The 19,758-nt window shown below is 46.4% G+C and overlaps 2 protein-coding genes and 2 long non-coding RNA genes across 4 annotated transcripts in view; 3 read left to right on the plus strand and 1 right to left on the minus strand.

The window, feature by feature from the left end:
- The window catches only part of LOC120909614 (zinc finger protein OZF-like), a 713,034-nt gene that overhangs the window by 623,065 nt on the left and 70,211 nt on the right, over positions 1–19,758 (minus strand). The window lies entirely within an intron of this gene.
- LOC120909673 lies at positions 479–4,493 on the plus strand. Its single transcript, XR_005741333.1, has 3 exons — positions 479–561; positions 3,125–3,239; positions 4,473–4,493. It is a non-coding gene; the product is annotated as an uncharacterized LOC120909673 (long non-coding RNA).
- LOC120909668 lies at positions 4,567–4,967 on the plus strand. The gene is made up of 3 exons (XR_005741328.1): positions 4,567–4,607; positions 4,741–4,819; positions 4,930–4,967. It is a non-coding gene; the product is annotated as an uncharacterized LOC120909668 (long non-coding RNA).
- Positions 6,901–8,712, plus strand: LOC120909625 (oocyte zinc finger protein XlCOF6.1-like). The gene has a single exon (XM_040321380.1). The coding sequence runs from the start codon at positions 7,064–7,066 to the stop codon at positions 8,285–8,287; it is 1,224 nt and encodes a 407-aa protein (XP_040177314.1). The 5' UTR covers positions 6,901–7,063; the 3' UTR covers positions 8,288–8,712.

Here is a 19,758-nt window from a genome sequence, read left to right on the forward strand (position 1 = left end):
GCTCAGCCAAAAATTAAATTTACACTATAGCCCCATTTTTAGGAACAGGGGGCTACATAAGTGAGAACGTCTATCTCTACCCCAGCAGTGGGGTTCAGTGGTGATACTCAAGTGATCACATGTTCCTTCCAGACAGTGTTGGAGTTCTATTTTCACCGTCACAATGGAGATCAACAGTCGGGTATAATTGCAGTGCTTGGTGATTGAACCCAGAGAGTGTTCCAGCAGTCTTAACCTCACTGCCACTCTTCACAGAGTCCTGAAACCTGCTGGATGATGAGTTGATGACATGATGGGACAGTAGACTAAATCCCAAAACTGTCCTGTAGCTTCCGAGACACCTGGCAACAAGGACAAGGCTTTGTTCACACTATGCAGCTGCAGTTCCTCAGGGCTTCACAAGGTGGTGATCTCACTTCTACCCAGAAGTCTCTATGGAAGACAGGAAGTGATGTCAGGAACAAATAGGAAGTGATGTCGGGTATAATTAGGAAGCTCCGGGTGAGAGGTGAGTCAGGAGGAAATAGAGAGGAGACATTGTTCGAACTTGCAGTAGAGAAGGTAAGATATTATTTTAGTTCATAAACGGGAGTTCCAGGTACAATGTATAGATAAAGTAGTAAGGTTCGGGACTTCCAATAATGATAGATTGTATACATCAAAAATGTTTTACATAGATACTTGGAGACAAAAGACACCAGCGGTTGAGCACTACTATCTCGGGTCATCTATTAGGTAGTGATGGGCTCGAGCGTGTTCGCATCAAACCCGCCAGGAAGCCATCACTGCACACCACCAATCATAGGCAGTGAGGCATTTCGCAAACCGGCAGCTGCACATACAAATTGGTGGTGTGCAGTGCTGACTTCCTGGCGGGTTCGAACACGCCCGAGCCCATTCCTACTAGAAGGTAACTGGGAAGGTAATGGCCTAGCCAGATTGGATGTTACTTTTTTTGGGAAAGACAATGAAAGGTAATAGCGTTCAACTGACCGGTTTGTCTACTTATAGGAGGACAGAATACGTTTTTCAGACGAAAATTTCATTTTCAAAGATTCCAATGTTTACGAATCTCCGCATGGACATAGTAACGAATGTCAACCAATCCGAAAACATGAATAATGAAATTAAATGCATTTGTTTCATTCGGATGACGTCACGTAATAGTTCGGGCCCATGAGAAAATAAAATTAATTTTTTTGAATCTGTCCGATAATTCAGATAACAAATGGATCTGAATTTCATTCTATTCGTTAATTCGGATGCACATGAAGCCAGTCGGTATTGTCCAATCAGCTCATGCCATTATTCTTGGTGGGTTGAACTAGCATTCAAAAATATTGAGTCCATCTGATTTGAATACGCCCGTTTCGATATAATATCGACAATGGGCCAGATTCAGAAACAAGATACGACGGCGTATCTCCTGATACGCCGTTGTATCTCTGAGTGCGGGAGGTCGTATCTTTGCGCCTGATTCAGAGAATCAGTTACGCATAGATATCCCTAAGATCCGACAGGTGTAAGTGTCTTACATCGTCGTATCTTAGGCTGCATTTTCAGGCTGGCCGCTAGGTGGCGCTTCCGTACGTTTACACGAGGAATATGCTAATTAGGTAGATACAGCGATTCAGAAACGTACGTTCGGACGGCGCACTTTTTTACGTCGTTTACGTTAGGCTTTTTTCGGCGTATAACTAATGTTAAGTATGGCCGTCGTTCCCACGCCGAGTTTTGAAATTTTACGTCGTTTGTTCCGTATGTTTACGTGAGGAATATGCTAATTGGGTAGATATGGCGGTTCAGAAACGTACGTTCGGCCGGCGCATTTTTTTACGTCGTTTACGTTAGGCTTTTTTCGGCGTATAACTAATGTTAAGTATGGCCGTCGTTCCCGCGCCGAGTTTTGAAATTTTACGTCGTTTGCGTAAGTCGTTCGCGAATAGGGCTGTACGTCATTTACGTACACGTCGAATCCAATACGTCCTTGAGGCGTACTTTAGAGCAATGCACACTGGGATATTTTACGGACGGCGCATGCGCAGTTAAAAAAAACTTAAAAAAACACGGGGTCAACTCAAATTGAAATAAAACACGCCCACAACATGCCCATTTGAATTAGGCGGCCTTACGCCGCAACACATACGTTACGCCGCCGTAACTAAGGGCGCAAGTTCTTTCTGAATACAGAACTTGCGCCCAAAGTTACAGCGGCGTAACGTATCGGAGATACGTTACGCCAGCAGAAAGATCTGCTGATCTTTCTGAATCTGACCCAATATATATAGCAACCTTTCAGAAAAAAAATCATTTTTTTTTTCGAATCCACCGGACCAACGAATACACGAAACGAATGCTAAAGATACGCAAACCAAATTACGAAAACGGATTGGTTCAGCATAACGGATATGATGAAACGAAATTCAACGAACAAATGCATCCGAAATAAAACTGAACTTTCTGGTATGCGCATGTCTATTAATTGAACATGTAAGGCTGGGCTCCAGTGTTAGGCTGGGCTCCAGTGTTAGGCTGGGCTCCAGTGTAAGGCTAGGCTCCAGTGTAAGGCTAGGCTCCAGTGTAAGGCTAGGCTCCAGTGTAAGGCTAGGCTCCAGGGTAAGGCTAGGGTCCAGTGTAAGGCTAGGCTCCAGGGTAAGGCTAGGGTCCAATGGTGGAAAAAGAGATAACTAAATAGAAACCATTTCAGAAGGAAGGTAAGAAAGATGGAGAAGACAACTGTGGAACGAAGGGTGGGGGGGGGAGTGGTCACTTCATTATGGCTAGTTGGGCGTTGGAGGAACATCTTCCCTTAACCAATGCAGATAAATAACAAAACAGACCAGGAGGTTTAAGTTTTTTTGTTTTCTTCCCTGTCCTTTTCCTGTGACAGCAGATGTTCCAGGTCCCTAATGGACGCAAGTTCAGTTGTCCATTCCACGAGAGATGGTGTAGTAGTTGTTTTCCAATTGAGGTGTATGACTGCCCTGATGTGCTTTAGAAAAATCACCAAGGACATTTTTTTTTTTTTTTTTTGCGGTGCAGCCTAACTATTAACCCCTTATTTCCCCATCCTAATCTTGTACAACCAATACAGTCCAGATAATTCTCCCCTATCCATCTACAGAGAACCCCACGTAGATCACATAACCACACCAATGAGGATGGAAATGGACCAGGATCACATGACTGAGAAGATACTAACCTTCACCCTGGAGATCATCTACCTGCTGACCGGAGAGGTGAGGAGGATTCTGGGAGGTCACATGACATCACTCTTATCTCTATTAATAAAACACAAACCTGACCGGAGAGGTGAGGAGGATTCTGGGAGGTCACATGACATCACTCTTATCTCTATTAAAGCGGGGGTTCACCCTTAGAGGGCACTTTTCCCCCTTAGATTCCTGCTCGTTATTACTAGGGGAATCGGCTATTTATTTTAAAATATGTGCAGTACTTACCCGTTTACGAGATGCATCCTCTCCGTCGCTTCCGGGTATGGGCTTCGGGAATGGGCGTTCCTTCTTGATTGACAGGTTTCCGAGAGGCTTCCGACGGTCGCATCCATCGCGTCACGATTTTCCGAAAGAAGCCGAACGTCGGTGCGCAGGCGCAGTATAGAGCCGCACCGACGTTCGGCTTCTTTCGGCTACGAGTGACGCGATGGATGCGACCGTCGGAAGCCTCTCGGAAGACTGTCAATCAAGAAGGAACGCCCGCTCCCGAAGACCATACCCGGAAGCGACGGAAGAAGATGCAGCTCGAAAACGGGTAAGTACTGCACATATTTTAAAATAAATAGCCGATTCCCCTAGACCGAACGAGCAGGAAGCTAAGGGGAGATTTTTTTTTTTTTTTTTAAATGGGTGAACTCCCGCTTTAATAAAACACAGACCTGACCGGAGAGGTGAGGAGGATTCTGGGAGGTCACATGACATCACTCTTATCTCTATTAATAAAACACAAACCTGACCGGAGAGGTGAGGAGGATTCTGAGAGGTCACATGACATCACTCTTATCTCTATTAATAAAACGCAGACCTGACCAGAGAGGTGAGGAGGATTCTGGGAGGTCACATGACATCACTCTTATCTCTATTAATAAAACACAGACCTGACCGGAGAGGTGAGGAGGATTCTGGGAGGTCACATGACATCACTCTTATCTCTATTAATAAAATACAGACCTGACCGGAGAGGTGAGGAGGATTCTGGGAGGTCACATGACATCACTCTTATCTCTATTAATAAAACACAGACCTGACCGGAGAGGTGAGGAGGATTCTGGGAGGTCACATGACACCACTCTTATCTCTATTAATAATACACAGACCTGACCGGAGAGGTGAGGAGGATTCTGGGAGGTCACATGACATCACTCTTATCTCTATTAATAATACACAGACCTGACCGGAGAGGTGAGGAGGATTCTGGGAGTCTAACATGATATTCCTATTGGTTCTCCAATACAGAGATTTCCTCTTGTGAAGTCAGGTGATCATATGACCATCACAGTGCCTCCATGTGACTCCCTAAAACCTGAGAGACACAACATGGAGAAGATTCTAGAAGTCACCAAGAAGATGATGGAGCTGCTGACAGGAGAGGTGAGGAGAATTCTGGGAATTCTGTGACATTATCCAGTAACAGACAAGGGGTGTGTCTGGATGGTGACTGTATCATTGTGTGTGTCAGGTTCCTATAAGGTGTCAGGATGTCACTGTCTATTTCTTGATACAGGTTTGGGGGTATTTAGAAGACAATAAGGACTTCCTGAAGGATGTAAAGATAGAGAAATGCCAAACCTTCACATCCCAAGGTAATAGGAGACTTGTAAATAGGGAAAGTACGGAGGCTCCACCTAGATCCCCCATCATCTGATAAACACATAGAAACAATGTATTCAGTCAGTGTGTGTGTTTCCTACAGATGGATCCAGTAATGGGAACCCACCAGAGAGATGTCCCCGTCCTCTGTATTCCCGGGATTCCACACAGGAAGGTCACACAATCCCTCACCATCATCAGGTAGATGAGGAACAATCATTGGTAGTTATGAATTCTATAAAAGCATGTTTGTTTCAATGAATACCTTATTTTATATTCAGAGTGGAAAACACGGAGATAGTAATATTGTTGTAAAAGAAGAATATAAAGAGGAGGGTGAGGAGTATGGAGTGATGGAGGATTTTTCTGAAGGACACAAGGATATGATGGAGCCACCTAATACCAGAAACCCACCAGAGAGAAGTCCCCGTCCTCTGTATTCCCGGGATTCCACACAGGAAGGTCACACCATCCTCCACCATCATCAGGTAGGTGGAGTTGAGGGTCGGGAACATAAAGTGATTGAACACTCTGACATGTGGAGATGATGTGTGGACTCTACAAGATGATATTTTCTATGTGATCTCACATCATAAATACTTCTATGTTACAGATGTTACTTTCTGCCATTCTGTTGGTTTAGGGTGAAGATCTGATGATCATAAAAGTTGAGGGTGAAGAAGAAGAGACGTATGTGAGGGATGATCAGCAATATACGGAGGAAGCTGGAATGACAAGGACATTCATAGAGGAGGACACTCCTACAGAGATCAGCACAGGTGACCCATAATATATTCTTCTCTTATCTCCGCTCTGTTACTGCTCACTGATTGGTCCAGAGTAGGGCGGGAGCTGAGTGATATCAGCCAATAATAGGTTGATGATGGTCCCCTCCCTGTACTGATACCCGTCCTGGGGTTCACATGGCAGTATTAGGTTGTGTGTCACTCCTAGTCAGGACTTTTTTTCTCAGAGAATAGGTGCAGGAACTCCCCCCTTCTACATCACTACTTGCCTCCGCCCCCTACCCACCCCTGAGCACCGTCCCTTGGTTCCACCCCCCAGTACCGGCCCTTTTAGACAATACAAAACCAAATTTTATTTTGTGGTGCTTTTTGTATGGTATTAGTTGATGATAACAAGTAAAGCAATAAAATAAATCCTCTGCAGCCAGTGAAAATAGACCCCACCTCAGGAATCATAGTTCACCCCCCCCCAGAAATATAAATTCCCACAGCAACAATAGATCCCCCTGCAATAATAGACACTCCCAGCAACATTTTTTAGGAAAAAACTGAAGACCCACCTCTTCTGAAAGACCTGTACAACTCTGGATGCCAGCGCCTTGAGGCGATTAAGTTCGCATTTGTTTGCGCTATATAAGTTTCTCACTCACTCACATTAGTCCCACCCCAGCATCATTTTACCCACCCCGGCAGCAATAGATCCCCCAGCAACAATAAATTCCTCAAGCAATAATAGACACTCCCAGCAACTATAGACCCACCCCAGCAATACTAGATACCACCCCAGTAACTCTAGACCCACCACAGTAACGATAGATCCCACTGCAACAATAGAGCCCCAATGCAACACTATACCCATCCCCCTGCTAAAAAAAGACCACCTGTTTCAAAATACCCACCCGAGCAACCATAGATCCATCCCTGCAACAATAGACCCCACTCCCCCCCCAGCAACAACAACAGATTTCCCAGCAGCCAGCATCAATAGACCCTCCAGCAGACAGAAACAATGGACCTCTCCCTCAACAATTGCCCAACCAGCAACAATGGACCCCCACACAAAAATAGATTTCTGCCAGAATACCCCATTGCCATTACATATATTCAGTCCTAGAGGTGCCGGAACGGCGTTCCCGCTGAAAAAAATCCCTGCTCCTAGTTACAGTAGCACAGATATGATAACACAGATTGAGCCTTTGACCCTCTTGTATATCAGAGATCACATGACCCAGTGCCTAGGCTCTGTGTAAAGAACATGGACCTCCCAGCCCCCATTGGTTTCTGCTCTTCTCACAAGGCTGGGTAAATGTAGAAGTGATCTGGGAGGAGGACCAAAGGTTCTTTGATGGGGGGAAGAGTCCCAGCTGGTTGGGACCTCCGCAGAGAACATCTCCTCACTCATATCTACCTGATCCAGATGGAATCTTGATGGAAGTGAACTAACCCTCTCATATCTATTGATGATGTTTTTCTATTTTTCCAGGACACGCCATGGAGAAACCCTCAAAGGATCGTCTCACTTTATCTCCAGGTTGTAAAATGGAAGATGAGGACATCACAGGAGATTGTGGAGGAGAAAAGCCAATGAGCTCCACTATGGACGGAGGACTTCACAGTGTGGATAGACCATGGAATCCCTCCGACTCCAAGCAACCTCGTAGTGTGAGGGGTGGGGCCGGGATTCAGGGGGAGGAGACATTCTCCTGTCCTGAATGTGCGGAGAGTTTTAGCTCTGAATTCAGTCTTTCTGTTCATCGGAGATCTCACACGGGGGAGAAGCTTCATTTCTGCCCTGAGTGTGGGAAATGTTTTCTTCGTAAATCAAAACTGGATCTACATCAAAGATCTCACACAAGAGAGAAGCCGTATTCCTGTAATGAATGCGGAAAAAGTTTTTCCAAAAAGTTCTGCCTTTCAAGACATCAGAGGTTGCACACGGGGGACAAGCTGTATGTCTGTCCTGAGTGCGGGAAATGTTTTCCAGAAAGGACCAGTCTTTCCCGACATCTGATATGTCACACGGGTGAGAAGCCGTATTCCTGCCCCGAGTGCGGAAAATGTTATACACAGAAATCTGACCTTGCTACACATCAAAGATCGCACACGGGTGAGAAGCAGTATTCCTGTCCTGAGTGCGGGAAATGTTTTTTACAGAGGTTCGGTCTTTCCAGACATCTGAGATTGCACACAGGAGACAAGCCGTATGCCTGCCCTGAGTGCGGGAAAGGTTTTCTTCTTAAATCAGAACTTGTTGTACATCAGAGATCTCACACGGGGGAAAGGCCGTATTCCTGCCCTGAGTGCGGGAAATGTTTCTCCGATAAGAATAGTCTCGCCAGACATCAGAGGTTGCACACGGGCGAGAAGTCGTATTCCTGTCCTGAGTGCGGGAAATGTTTTTCATGGAAGTCCAGTCTTACTGAACATCAGATATGCCATACGCAGGAAAAGAGGTTTTCCTGTCCTGAGTGCGGGAAACTTTTTTCGCGGAAATCGGCACTTCTTAAACATCAACCAACTCACACAGGCGAGAGGCCATATGCCTGTCCTGAGTGCGGGAAATGCTTTACACGGAAAGCATACGTTATCAAACATCAAAGATCTCACACGGGGGAGAAGCCGTATTCCTGCCTCGAGTGCGGGAAATGTTTTTCGTGGAAGTCTTGTCTTACCAAACATCAGAGAAAAACCCACACAACCCTTGAGATGTCCTGAGTGCGGGAAATGTCTTCTATATGGGTCACATCAGAGAACTCACACTGGGAAGAAGCACACCTTGATTTACACCTCAGAAAACACGTGGCTGAGCGCTCCTCTGATCTGCTAGCGGGCGGCACCGCCACGTTCCTGTACGTTAGAGTGTGCTTCCTGGTTTAGAGGCGTTCGTGCGCGCCCCCTGCTGACCTGCGCTAAGTTTGTCAACAGGTAACAACCAATCATTTTGGCTGTATACCTTAGCTGACAGGAGTGGCACCCTATGTGGTCTTCTGCTGCTGTAGCCCATCTGCTTCAAGGCTGCGTGTGTTGTGCGTTCAGAGATGCTATTCTTCACACCTTGGGGGTAACGAGTGGTTATTTAAGTTACTGTTTCCTTTCTATCATCTGGAACCAGTCAGCCCATTCTCCTCTGACCTCAACAAGGCATTTTCCTCCACACAACTGCCGCTCACTGGACATTTTCTCTTTTCCCCACCATTCTCTGTAAACCCGAGAGATGTGTTGCGTGTGAAAATCCCAGAAATACTCCAAACCGACAACCATGCCACGTTCAAAGTCACTTCAATCCCCTTTCTTCCCCATCCCGATGTTCGGTTTGAACTTCAAGTTGTCTTGAGTTGCTGCCATGTGATTGGCTGATCAGCAATTTGTGTTACCGAGCGATTGAACAGGTGTACCTAATAAAATGGCTGGTGAGTGTGACGCTGATCACCACCATTAGAAGTGTAGTGTCCGTGTGGATCTGTATCTTGGTCACAATCAGAACTATACTAGTGTCCCCCAGTAGTATCGTGTCCCCCAATAGTATCGTGTCCCCAGTAGTATCGTGTCCCCCAATAGTATAGCGTCCCCAATAGTATAGTGTCCCCCAATAGTATAGCCTTCCCAATAGTATAACGTCCCCAATAGTATAGCATCCCCAATAGTATAGCGTTCCCAATAGTATAGCGTCCTCAATAGTATAGCGTCCTCAATAGTATAGCCTTCCCAATAGTATAGCGTCCCCAATAGTATAGCGTCTTCAATAGTATAGCGTCTTCAATAGTATAGCGTCTTCAATAGTATAGCCTTCCCAATAGTATAGCGTCCCCATAAACACAGCGTTAGCAGAGTCAGCCCCCGATCACTGCCAGCACTTGTATGTAGCGAAATACATTCTGCATCCAAATTTGTGGGGAAATTGTATTTTATTGGATAGGTTTTATAATAGAATGTGGAAAATATTGTGGGTTTAATTTTTTTCTATTTTGTTTTTCTTTGTTTCATTTATGTAATAAATAAATGTAGAAGTAGTGCTGCGCTGTGCATAAATAGGTGATAAAGTGCGAATGTGCTCACGTGACAGGTACACTTGAAAGGCAATACATGAATGGTCAAAATAGCAACAATAAACTATAAAAAATCAACTGCGACAGTATAAACAATGGACTGATAAAGTGTCCAAATACTGTGAAAAGTGTACCACAAAATAGATGTGTTAATAAACTCATAAAAAGTCCCCTTTAAGTGTCCCTGGTGTATCTGTATCAGATCGCCTCACATTGGGGCATGGGGGGGATGTAAAGAGGGACGCTCCATAGTGTAGTATTTAAAACATTTATTGGAATCGGCAGCAATAATAAAAACAGGTACTCACGATTAGGGTTGTCCCGATACTAGTATCGGGACCGATTCCGAGTATTTGCGGGAGTACTTGTACTCCCGCAAATACCCCCGATACCAAAATAGAATACTTGCACCCCCCCGTCGCCGTTACGCCGCATCCCGCAGCCGTTACGCCGCATCCCCGCTACCGCCGACTGGGTAATACGGCCGGGGAACATTACAGCTTTCATTTGAATAGCTGTAATGATTCGCGCCGCGTATAGACACTCCCCCTTGCTCGGGTGAACTGTCCAATCCCGAGCGAGGGGGGAGTGTCTATACGCAGCGCGGCGCGAATCATTACAGCTATTCAAATGAAAGCTGTGTAATGTTCCCCGCGCGTATTAACCAGTCGGCGGCAGCGGGGATGCAGGTAAGGGGGACATGGCTGGATATGGGGGGAGACATGGCTGCATGGGGGGAGACATGTCTGCATGGGGGGGACATGGCTGGATATGGGGGGAGACATGGCTGGATATGGGGGGGATGGCTGGATATGGGGGGACATGGCTGCATATGGGGGGGACATGGCTGCATTTGTGGGGGGACATGGCTGCATTTGGGGACACATTTAAAAAAAAGTATCGGTATTCGGTATCGGCGAGTACATAAAAAAAAGTATCGGTACTTGTACTCAGTCCTAAAAAAGTGGTATCGGGACAACCTTACTCACGATGTGAAGTATCGGACAGGCATTTAAAAAACGAGTTGCAAACTCGTCCAATGTCACTTCCGGTGCCCTGCGTTCCCACACGTGTTCGTTACAGTCACGTAACTTCATCTTCAACTGCCCCTGATGAAGTTACGTGACTGGGCAGGGGGGCAGCAAAATAAGGGCTCGCCTAGGGTGTGAACAAATCCTTGCACCAGCCCTGAGAAGCAATGACTACTTATCCCTTTACCACCGGCACACACACACATTTCCTAGGTCACAGTAAAGTAGCACAGAATGGTCTAGTCATGAAGGGGGTAAAACCTTCCAGAGGTCACGTGGTAAAGTGGACTATTACCTCATCACCTGGCTGGTTGATTGTGTGCAAGTGCTCATGACACCCTTCTATGAATATGATACTGAATACGTAAGGGAATTAGACTGCGCTTTCGAACATCGATGTCACACACATCCATACACCTTCACGTACTGCCTGTTTTTTTGTGGTTTGACTCGTTTACCAACAAGACTCAGTTGTAGTACCAGCTGCCGAAAGTTTGGATTTCAGCTCCCAATGCCGGCGTCGGGAGCCTGCAGTTTTTCCAGGTTTGGTTGGTACTTGGGATAGCCTTGGAGGCCATATCTAGACCCCATTATGATGAAGATGCCGGGCCAGCCTGTGACCTTTTGCTTGGGGCACTCTCCAGACAACTTGTGAACCGTATTTGCCGGCGTATAAGACGACCCCCTAATTTTCCAGCTAAAATGTTGGTTTTGGGATATACTCGCCGTATAAGACGACCCCCTTCCTACTAGTCTGTCTGGAAGCTGAGGGGTAGCCGGAACAACCGCTGACAGGAATCTCACTGTGCCATTGCATGCCGCGACAATCCCATACCTTATCCCTGTAAGGCCGAGTCGGTCAGACTGCGGGTATCCATTATTTCAAAAGCCGTGCCTCCTCCTCGTGCTGTTCCGTGATAGGCGGAAACACTCATGCCTCGTTTCCACTGAACGTTTCGGGTCAGTAAATTTGGAAAGGTTAGAATGGACGGGTCTATTCTCGTGAGCGTTTCCACTGCAAATCGGACCGTCAGGGACCATACAGGGTTTAGAAAAAATGCCTAGCGCGTCCACCAATCAGTGGAATGTATTGTAGCTCCGCCCTAACCAAACCGTTCCATTTTCTATGGCCCCACATCTGAAGCAGGACCCAGAATGGTCCGGTACAGTTTTATGGCACACTTTCATAATGGAAACACCCAAAATAGCTTACCGAACCGAACCGATCCGCTCAGTGGAAACGAGGCAATAGTTTCCCAGCAGCGCCTGTGTTCGGTATTCCGCCTGTAGCGGAACGTCCCACACTCCGCTTGAGTGCTTCCGTCATATGCCGCTTCCTATCAGTCTGGATATAGATATCAGATATTCCAGCTGCTCACAAGCACACAACGAGACGAGACTTGTTTGTCTGCTGAACACGGAGTCTTTAATAAAACCAAGAATACAACCTTATATACAGTTTAAAGAGGAGGTAACCAGAACATAAATTAACATGAGCTAATTGACTAATCATTTACCCAGACTAGGCGGCTCATAGATATGACCTTTCAGGGTAGACATCCCATCTCCTCGCTCACCTGCTATACAATACACGTTATCATAAGTGTAAACACAGGACATCTTCACACAATAGCAGGGTCAATTAGCACAGAGAACAGACAGATGGCTGGAGGGGAAGGCATTAGCATCTAACAGTATGTGTCCCAACATTATGAATGAGTCACTCTTACAATTAACCCGTTGAGTTCAGAATCAACAAACAGTAAATAGTTCTTTACAGATATCCTGGAATATATTGTGGATAATAATTACATAATAATCCTATCTCAGGTAGTCCAAGATATCATTTCTCATTCATCCTATGCCCCTAGTGGACATAGGATGATTTTCGACATAAGAGGGTCCGGGAATGTCCCGGGTGAGTCTGTCACACCGCCTATTACGGATGTCCTTTCGGCCGAGGATGATAGGCGGAAACACTGAACAGAGGCTCTGCTGGAAAACTGAGTGTTCCGCCTATTACGGAACAGCACAAGGAGGCGTCGCGGCTTTTGAATAATGGATGCCCGCAGTCTTACTGAGACAGATACCGGCGTATAAGACGACCCCCGAGTTTTGAGGCAAGTTTTTAAGTACAGAAGGTCGTCTTATACGCCGGAAAATGCGGTACTTAGTAAGAGTGCTTTACAGGTCCAGCACCTCGAGACACCCAATGTTGGAATCCCGTATCCTGAAAATTTTTGTCTGCCAGAGAGTGCCATCCAGACCACCACTGCAATAAGTTTCTAGGGTTTTGGCCTTACTTATGGAGCCTGGCGGGTGTTGCTTTCTCCTGCATATTCCCAATACGGGGCAACCATTGCAATACATTCATGTGTCACAAATGTAATGAAGGCAACCATGGGGACACTTTAAAAATGTGTTGTACACACCTTGTTGGAAAGGGCCGCAACATACAGGCCTTCACACGCACACAGGTCAGTTACGTCCCACACCAAAATACAAACAACTTGTCATGTGCATGCACTTCTCCTGCACTTAGCATGGGGTGAACCACCAGTGGCACCCTCTAGTGCAGGGATATGCAATTAGCGGACCTCCAGCTGTTGCAGAACTACAAGTCCCATGAGGCATAGCAAGACTCTGACAGCCACAAGCATGACACCCAAAGGCAGAGGCATGATGGGAATTGTAGTTTTGCAACATCTGGAGGTCCGCTAATTGCATATCCCTGCTCTAGTGTATATAGTTGTAGTGTAAGAAAATTTGGCTTGGCAGAGAGCCAGGCCTGGGTTGAATTTGGGTCAGGAATGAGTGACTCAGGGAAGCTGGATGACTCAGCAAGCAGCATCTCTGGTGACTCCCTCTGCTTTCTGGAACCTTGGAAAAGCTTCCACAAGTAGAGGGTGAAGTCTATAAGGAGCCTATTGGAATATTGATTAGGGCCAGTCCCCAGCAAATAGGGGGCAGGCCCCCTAGTCTGGGGGGGAAGTAGCCTCCAGCCTGGGGCAAGTGTTCTGGAGGGACCCTCTACAATAGTGGTCATCACGCTATGTGTATGCCACGGTTGACGTCTCTCTAATGTGTCCCTCATTCCCAAGTCCAAAAGTTGGGAAGTATGATTAATAGGGGACTCCCACATACATAAAAAAGCACAGGGTTCCCTCTGTATATCATACCAAGTCCTTCAACTCTGGAATGATTTTAATGGGGGACCAAACACAAAGAAAAGGGCACGAGGTAACGCTTATATCTGTACCAGACCCTTGGAGTGTGGTATGGATTTTAAGAATGGACCCCATTAAAAAGTCAAGAAAATAAACACTGGATCCCTCCAAAAATACATACTAGGCAATTATGTGAGCAGGCAGGAAATCGAGGGGGGGGGGGGAGCGAGCATGCGCCCATCCCTACCCACACCAGACCACATGCCCTCAACATGGGGGGGATCCTTGCACGGTGGACCCCCCTGGCATATAATCTTGTCCCCATTTTAAAAAGGACAAGGGCCTCTTCCCCTCAACCCTGGCCGGTGGTTGTGGGGGTCTGAGGGCTTATCTTAATCTGCAAGCCCTCTTTAAAAATAAGTACTCTACTCAACCACAAAAATGACGTAAACAATAAAACAAGACACAGTTTTTGACAAATCACTTGATGTAAATCTACTGTCAATCATCTCATCCAGTGATGTAGAAGGTCCATCACTGTAGTCCTGTGAGTCTCACGTGGACAAGCAGTCCATGTTCTGCTCCTACTGACCTCCCCTGTGTGGAAGAACTTCACATCTGGGGATCTGTGATGGCCCCAATCAATCTATAAGGTGACACATCTACATATTTCATCCACAACATGACCAGCATTGAAGCAACCCAACAGAGACATACGGAGAAAGGCTTGAAGACCATGTTCGCCTTACCATGACCTACCTGTGTGGAGGACCTTCTCATCTGGGGATCTCTGATGGCCCCAATCAATCTATAAGGTGACACATCTACATATTTCATCCACAACATGACCAGCATTGAAGCAACCCAACAGAGACACACGGAGAAAGGCTTGAAGACCATGTTCGGCTTACCATGACCTACCTGTGTGGAGGACCTTCTCATCTGGGGATCTCTGATTGTCCCAATCAATCTATAAGGTGACACATCTACATATTTCATCCACAACATGACCAGCATTGAAGCAACCCAACAGAGACATACGGAGAAAGGCTTGAAGACCATGTTCGGCTTACCATGACCTACCTGTGTGGAGGTACTTCTCATCCCGGGATCTGTGATTGTCCCAATCAATCTATAAGGTGACATATCTACATATTTCATCCACTACATGACCAGCATAGAGACAACCCAACAAGGAATGCTCGTGTTCAGAGAATTGCCCGTGTTCAAAGGAATGCATATGTGAGCAAAACAGTCCATAGAACTTTGCACAGCATTAGGACCCTGCGTGCCATCTATACGAGCACATGCGCATACACATGCTCATACGCGCGCTCATGTGTGTGATTGTGCTTGTTTGATGGACTTTGGCGCCCAGTGGCCCATTTAAAGCCTTACAGGACTCAGGTTTATTGCCGAGTGGTAGACAGCTCCTTCTGCTTGTGACCTTATCCTGTGTTCACCTGTATTCCAACCCGGTGTTCTGCCAAGTTCTCCAACCTGTCAGAAACTCCAACCGCTTAACTTCCGGTTTATTTAAAACCAGCAGTAATTGGAGTTTTTGACGAATTGGTGGTTGGACACAACACTGCCAACCAAATAGAGTCCGGTGGAGGATATTATGAGTGGAGATTCTTACTCTGCTCCGATACTAGCCAACAAAATGTCCGCCTCCAACTTTGTCCTCGTTGGCCGCTGTGCTGTCAAAACAGCTGTCTTCCTGTACCAGACTCTATTCGGTTGTTGGTGTTGTGTCCAACCACCAATTCGTCAAAATCTCAGATTAGTAAGTTTTTAAATAAACCGAAAGTTGCGTGGTTGGAGTTTCTGATGGGTTGGAGATATTGACAGAACAGCGGGTTGTTGCGCCTACTTGTTCCTGAACCTCTGTTGCTGACTCTGGCTTGTGATCTTACCCTGCTTTCAGCCTGCTGTTCTAGTACTTCTTCTGCTTGCTTGACGCTGACCTTGGCCTGGCTCCGACTCTGCTCCTGGTTCTTGACTCTGTACTCTTGGTGCCCGGTTATTGCTGACCTCTGCCTGTATCCGCCAGTTTGTCTGCTTCAGCTCCTCATCTGCTACCAAAATATTCCAAACCAGATCTCCAACAGGCACCCATGCCACTCTGTGCCCTGTTATACCCGGTCATCATCCCCAGGGGAAAAAGGACAAGTGGTGTAAGGGCAGCCCTCTCGTCAACTCGGCTTCGATCAGGTTCCTGACAGGTTGGTTACTTATTTACAGTGTTGGCGATATGCCTCCCTGACTTTCTTTTACTGGTACAGTGGAAACTTCGATTACGAGCATTATTGATTCCAGGAGAATGCTCGTAATCCAAAAAACTTGCATTTAAAAGCGAGTTTCCCCATTGAAGTCAATGGAAACTACAACAATTTGTTCCGCATTGACTTCAATGGCATGCAATACCGCATGCGGGCAGAGGTGGGGGGGGGTGCCTTGGGAACACACAGAAAGGCCCGAGGACAGCTCGGCTGACCTTTACAAACCTCAGAAAGGCTCGGGGACGGCGTATTTCCGATCATTTCCGAACAACACCGTTCGGCTCCTGCGCCCCCAGCACCTCAGGTCCAACGCGGTACTGCACACCGCTTTGGCTTGAATCCTGCTCGTTTTGCGAGACAACACTCGCAGACCGATTTAGGATTTAAAAAAATACAGTGCTTGTTGTGCGAAATGCTCGTTAACCGCGTTAACAGGAGTGATTTTTGGGCACAGATCGAGCCAGGAGATGGGGGACACATGTTGGATTGTTTTGGCGTGGACAGTGAACTACAGTATATTCCTTAATGCCTGCAAAGAATATTCTATGACTCATCATTCTGTGAAGACTGTTAACATGTTAAATAAGGCTGGCTCTTGAAAGGCCTTTAATTGTGTGATAACACTGTCTAAAGCCTATTGATGCTCAGAGGTGTGAATAGGTGTCAAGCTGTATGCGGAGACGGAACTTCTGCCTAGGGAACTCAGTGTGTAATGGTGTTTTGTTTGTTATGCTGTTAATGAAGGAATGTTTAGTAATTAGCCTTGGTGGGTGATTAGGGGGGTGGAGATCTCATTGTCCCTTTGAATACTGTCACATGATTGTAACTGCATAAAAAGCTGAGAAGAAACCATTAAAGGATCATTACATTTGAAACCAGAAGCACAGAGCTGTGTGTCTCGTGTCTGGGGGGGAATTCTTATGGGTCGTGTTCGTTTGCCTGATTGTGGAGTGTCGATAAGCTGTCTTGGATGGGATGGAAGGTCGTAAACGGTGGTGACCGTTACACCGAGGTTCCACTGTATTCCATATCAGACAGGCTAAATCTGGCCCTGTTTATGGTGTTACCTAACCTGCGGAAGTGGCCATTACAGTGCCGTGAAACGCGTCGATGGGGTTTCCGATTGCTGCATGACAAATACTTTTTGAGGAAATTATTCTCATTCTGGTTCATAGGCCCATGCCCTTGAGGTTGCTCGAGCCCCAGACTGTTTTTTTTTGCAACCCCATAGGTTTGAGTACACTATCGACTAAATTTAGTTAGTCACAGCAAAACTCTGAGAAAGAATTGGTCGGTGGCTCCTAATTGCTCTTATCGGAATTCAGGCAGCGAGGGAACAGACACAAGAACACGTTTCCAAAATTGTTCTACTGTTTATTACACATACTTAGAATGGAAGCTTTGTTACAAAGGTAACTTCATGGTAGAAGGAAGTAAAGTTTCAACTAAGCAATGCAGGGCAATGCCAGGAAAGAGTGTAGGGATTAAGGATGAGCCGAACACCCCCCCCCCCCCCCGTTCGGTTCGCACTAGAACCTTCGACCGGACCGGACCGAACGTTCGCGCGAACATTTAGAACACCATTGACGTCTATGGGACTGGAACGTTCGAATTCAAAAGTGCTAATTTTAAAGCCTATTATGCAAGTTATTGTCGTAAAACGTCTTTGAGAACCCGGTCTTGCCCCAGGGAACTTGTATCAATGGAAAAAAAGTTTTAAAAACGGTTGTTTTTTTCAGGACTCTGAACTTTTTTTCCATTGATACAAGTTCCCTCGGGCAAGACCCGGGTTCTCAAAGACGCTTTCACAGGCAAACTATAGACACCCAGCAGGTACAATATTGAAAGGAATTTTTCATTTTTTTTTATTCAAGCATCATTAAAATCACTGCTCCTGAATCTTTAGGTGCAAACTACAGAGCACACGGCCAGTACACACCAAGTAGCTTTAGGCGCAAACTACAGAGCACACGGCCAGTACACACCAAGTAGCTTTAGGCGCAAACTACAGAGAACAAGTGCAGTACTCACCAAGTAGCTTTAGGCGCAAACTACAGAGAACAAGTGCAGTACTCACCAAGTAGCTTTAGGCGCAAACTACAGAGCATACGGGCAGTACACACCAAGTAGCTTTAGGTGCAAACTACAGAGGACACGGGCAATACACCACGTGAGAATACTGCAGCTAGCACAATCACCTGCCTGCCAGTAAATTAGGAAGAACTGATCTAGCTAAACTATACTGGCCCGGATTCAGAGAGCAATTGCGCCTGCGTAACCATAGTTACGCAGCGCAATTGCTTACTTGCGCCGGCGTAACGAATGCTCTTATGCCCGCATATCTTAGGCTGCATTCTTGCGATGGCCGCTAGGTGGCGTTCCCGTTGTGCTCTGCGTATAGTATGCAAATTGCATACTAACGCCGATTCACAACGTTAAGCGAGCCCTACGTACGCAGTTTACGTCGTTTGCGTACGGCGGTTTTCGCGTAAGGCTGCCCCTGCTATTAGCAGGGGCAGCCAATGTTACGTATACCCGTCGTTCCCGCGTCGCAAAATTAAAAATTTACGTAGTTTGCGTAAGTGAATCGTGAATGGCGCTGGACGCCATTCACGTTCACTTTGAAGCAAATGACGACCTTGCGACGTCATTTACCGCAATGCACGTCGAAAAAGTTTCCCGACGGAGCATGCGCTCTACGCTCGGCGCGGGAACGCGCCTAATTTAAATGATTCCCGCCCCCTACGGGATCATTTAAATTGCGCGCGCTTACGCCGGGCATTTTGCCGGAGCGCACATGCAATTTACGGAGCTACAAAAACGTTGCCCTGCGCCTCCGTAAAAAAAGCGCAAAAGGTACCTGAATCTAGCCCACAGTGTATAAATATATGTACAACACCTGGGATGTATATATATCCTCTACACACTGTAACATTAACTGACTAGCCTGCCTGCCTGCTCTATCTACCTACAATAAATGACACTCTCTCTGTCCTCTCTTAACCACCGCAACACACTACACAAGGCCGACCTGCAGGCGGCCTTTTATAGTGTGGGGCGTGTACTAAACCCCCTGAGCCATAATTGGCCATGGTCACCCTGGCATTGGCCAATTATGGCTCTCCGTTTTTTGCAAGCTGTGATTGGCCAAGCATGCGGGTCATAGTGCATGCTTGGCCAATCATCAGCCAGCGATGCCGCAGTGAATTATGGTCTGTGAAATGTAACTCGAATTTGGCGCGAACGACCCGTTTTGTTCGTATTTCGACGAACGATCGAACATACGATGTTCGAGTCGAACATGAGTTCGACTCGAATACGAAGCTCATCCCTAGTAGGGATGTGTGTAGGTCAGAGAGAGGTAAGTGTCCTCCACAAAGCATGTTAGTATAGGGTAAAATACACAATGGTTGTGTGAGCTATATACACATATCCAAAATTCGGAGGTTTTTAATTGTCCTCACAATACGAGCCAGAACTATATAATGTTTTTCTGAACTTCCTACTCTTTTGTACAATCTACTACACATACACGCAGGGCTTTTCAACGGGAACGCAGTTCCAAAACCTCCAGAACTGAATGTAATGGCAAGGGGTGTGCTGCGAGGTCTATTGATTCTGGCTGCTGGGTAATCTTTTGTCTCTGGAGGGGATTTCGTT

The sequence above is a fragment of the Rana temporaria genome, chromosome 8, assembly GCF_905171775.1.
Source record: "Rana temporaria chromosome 8, aRanTem1.1, whole genome shotgun sequence".
Taxonomy (NCBI): domain Eukaryota; kingdom Metazoa; phylum Chordata; class Amphibia; order Anura; family Ranidae; genus Rana; species Rana temporaria.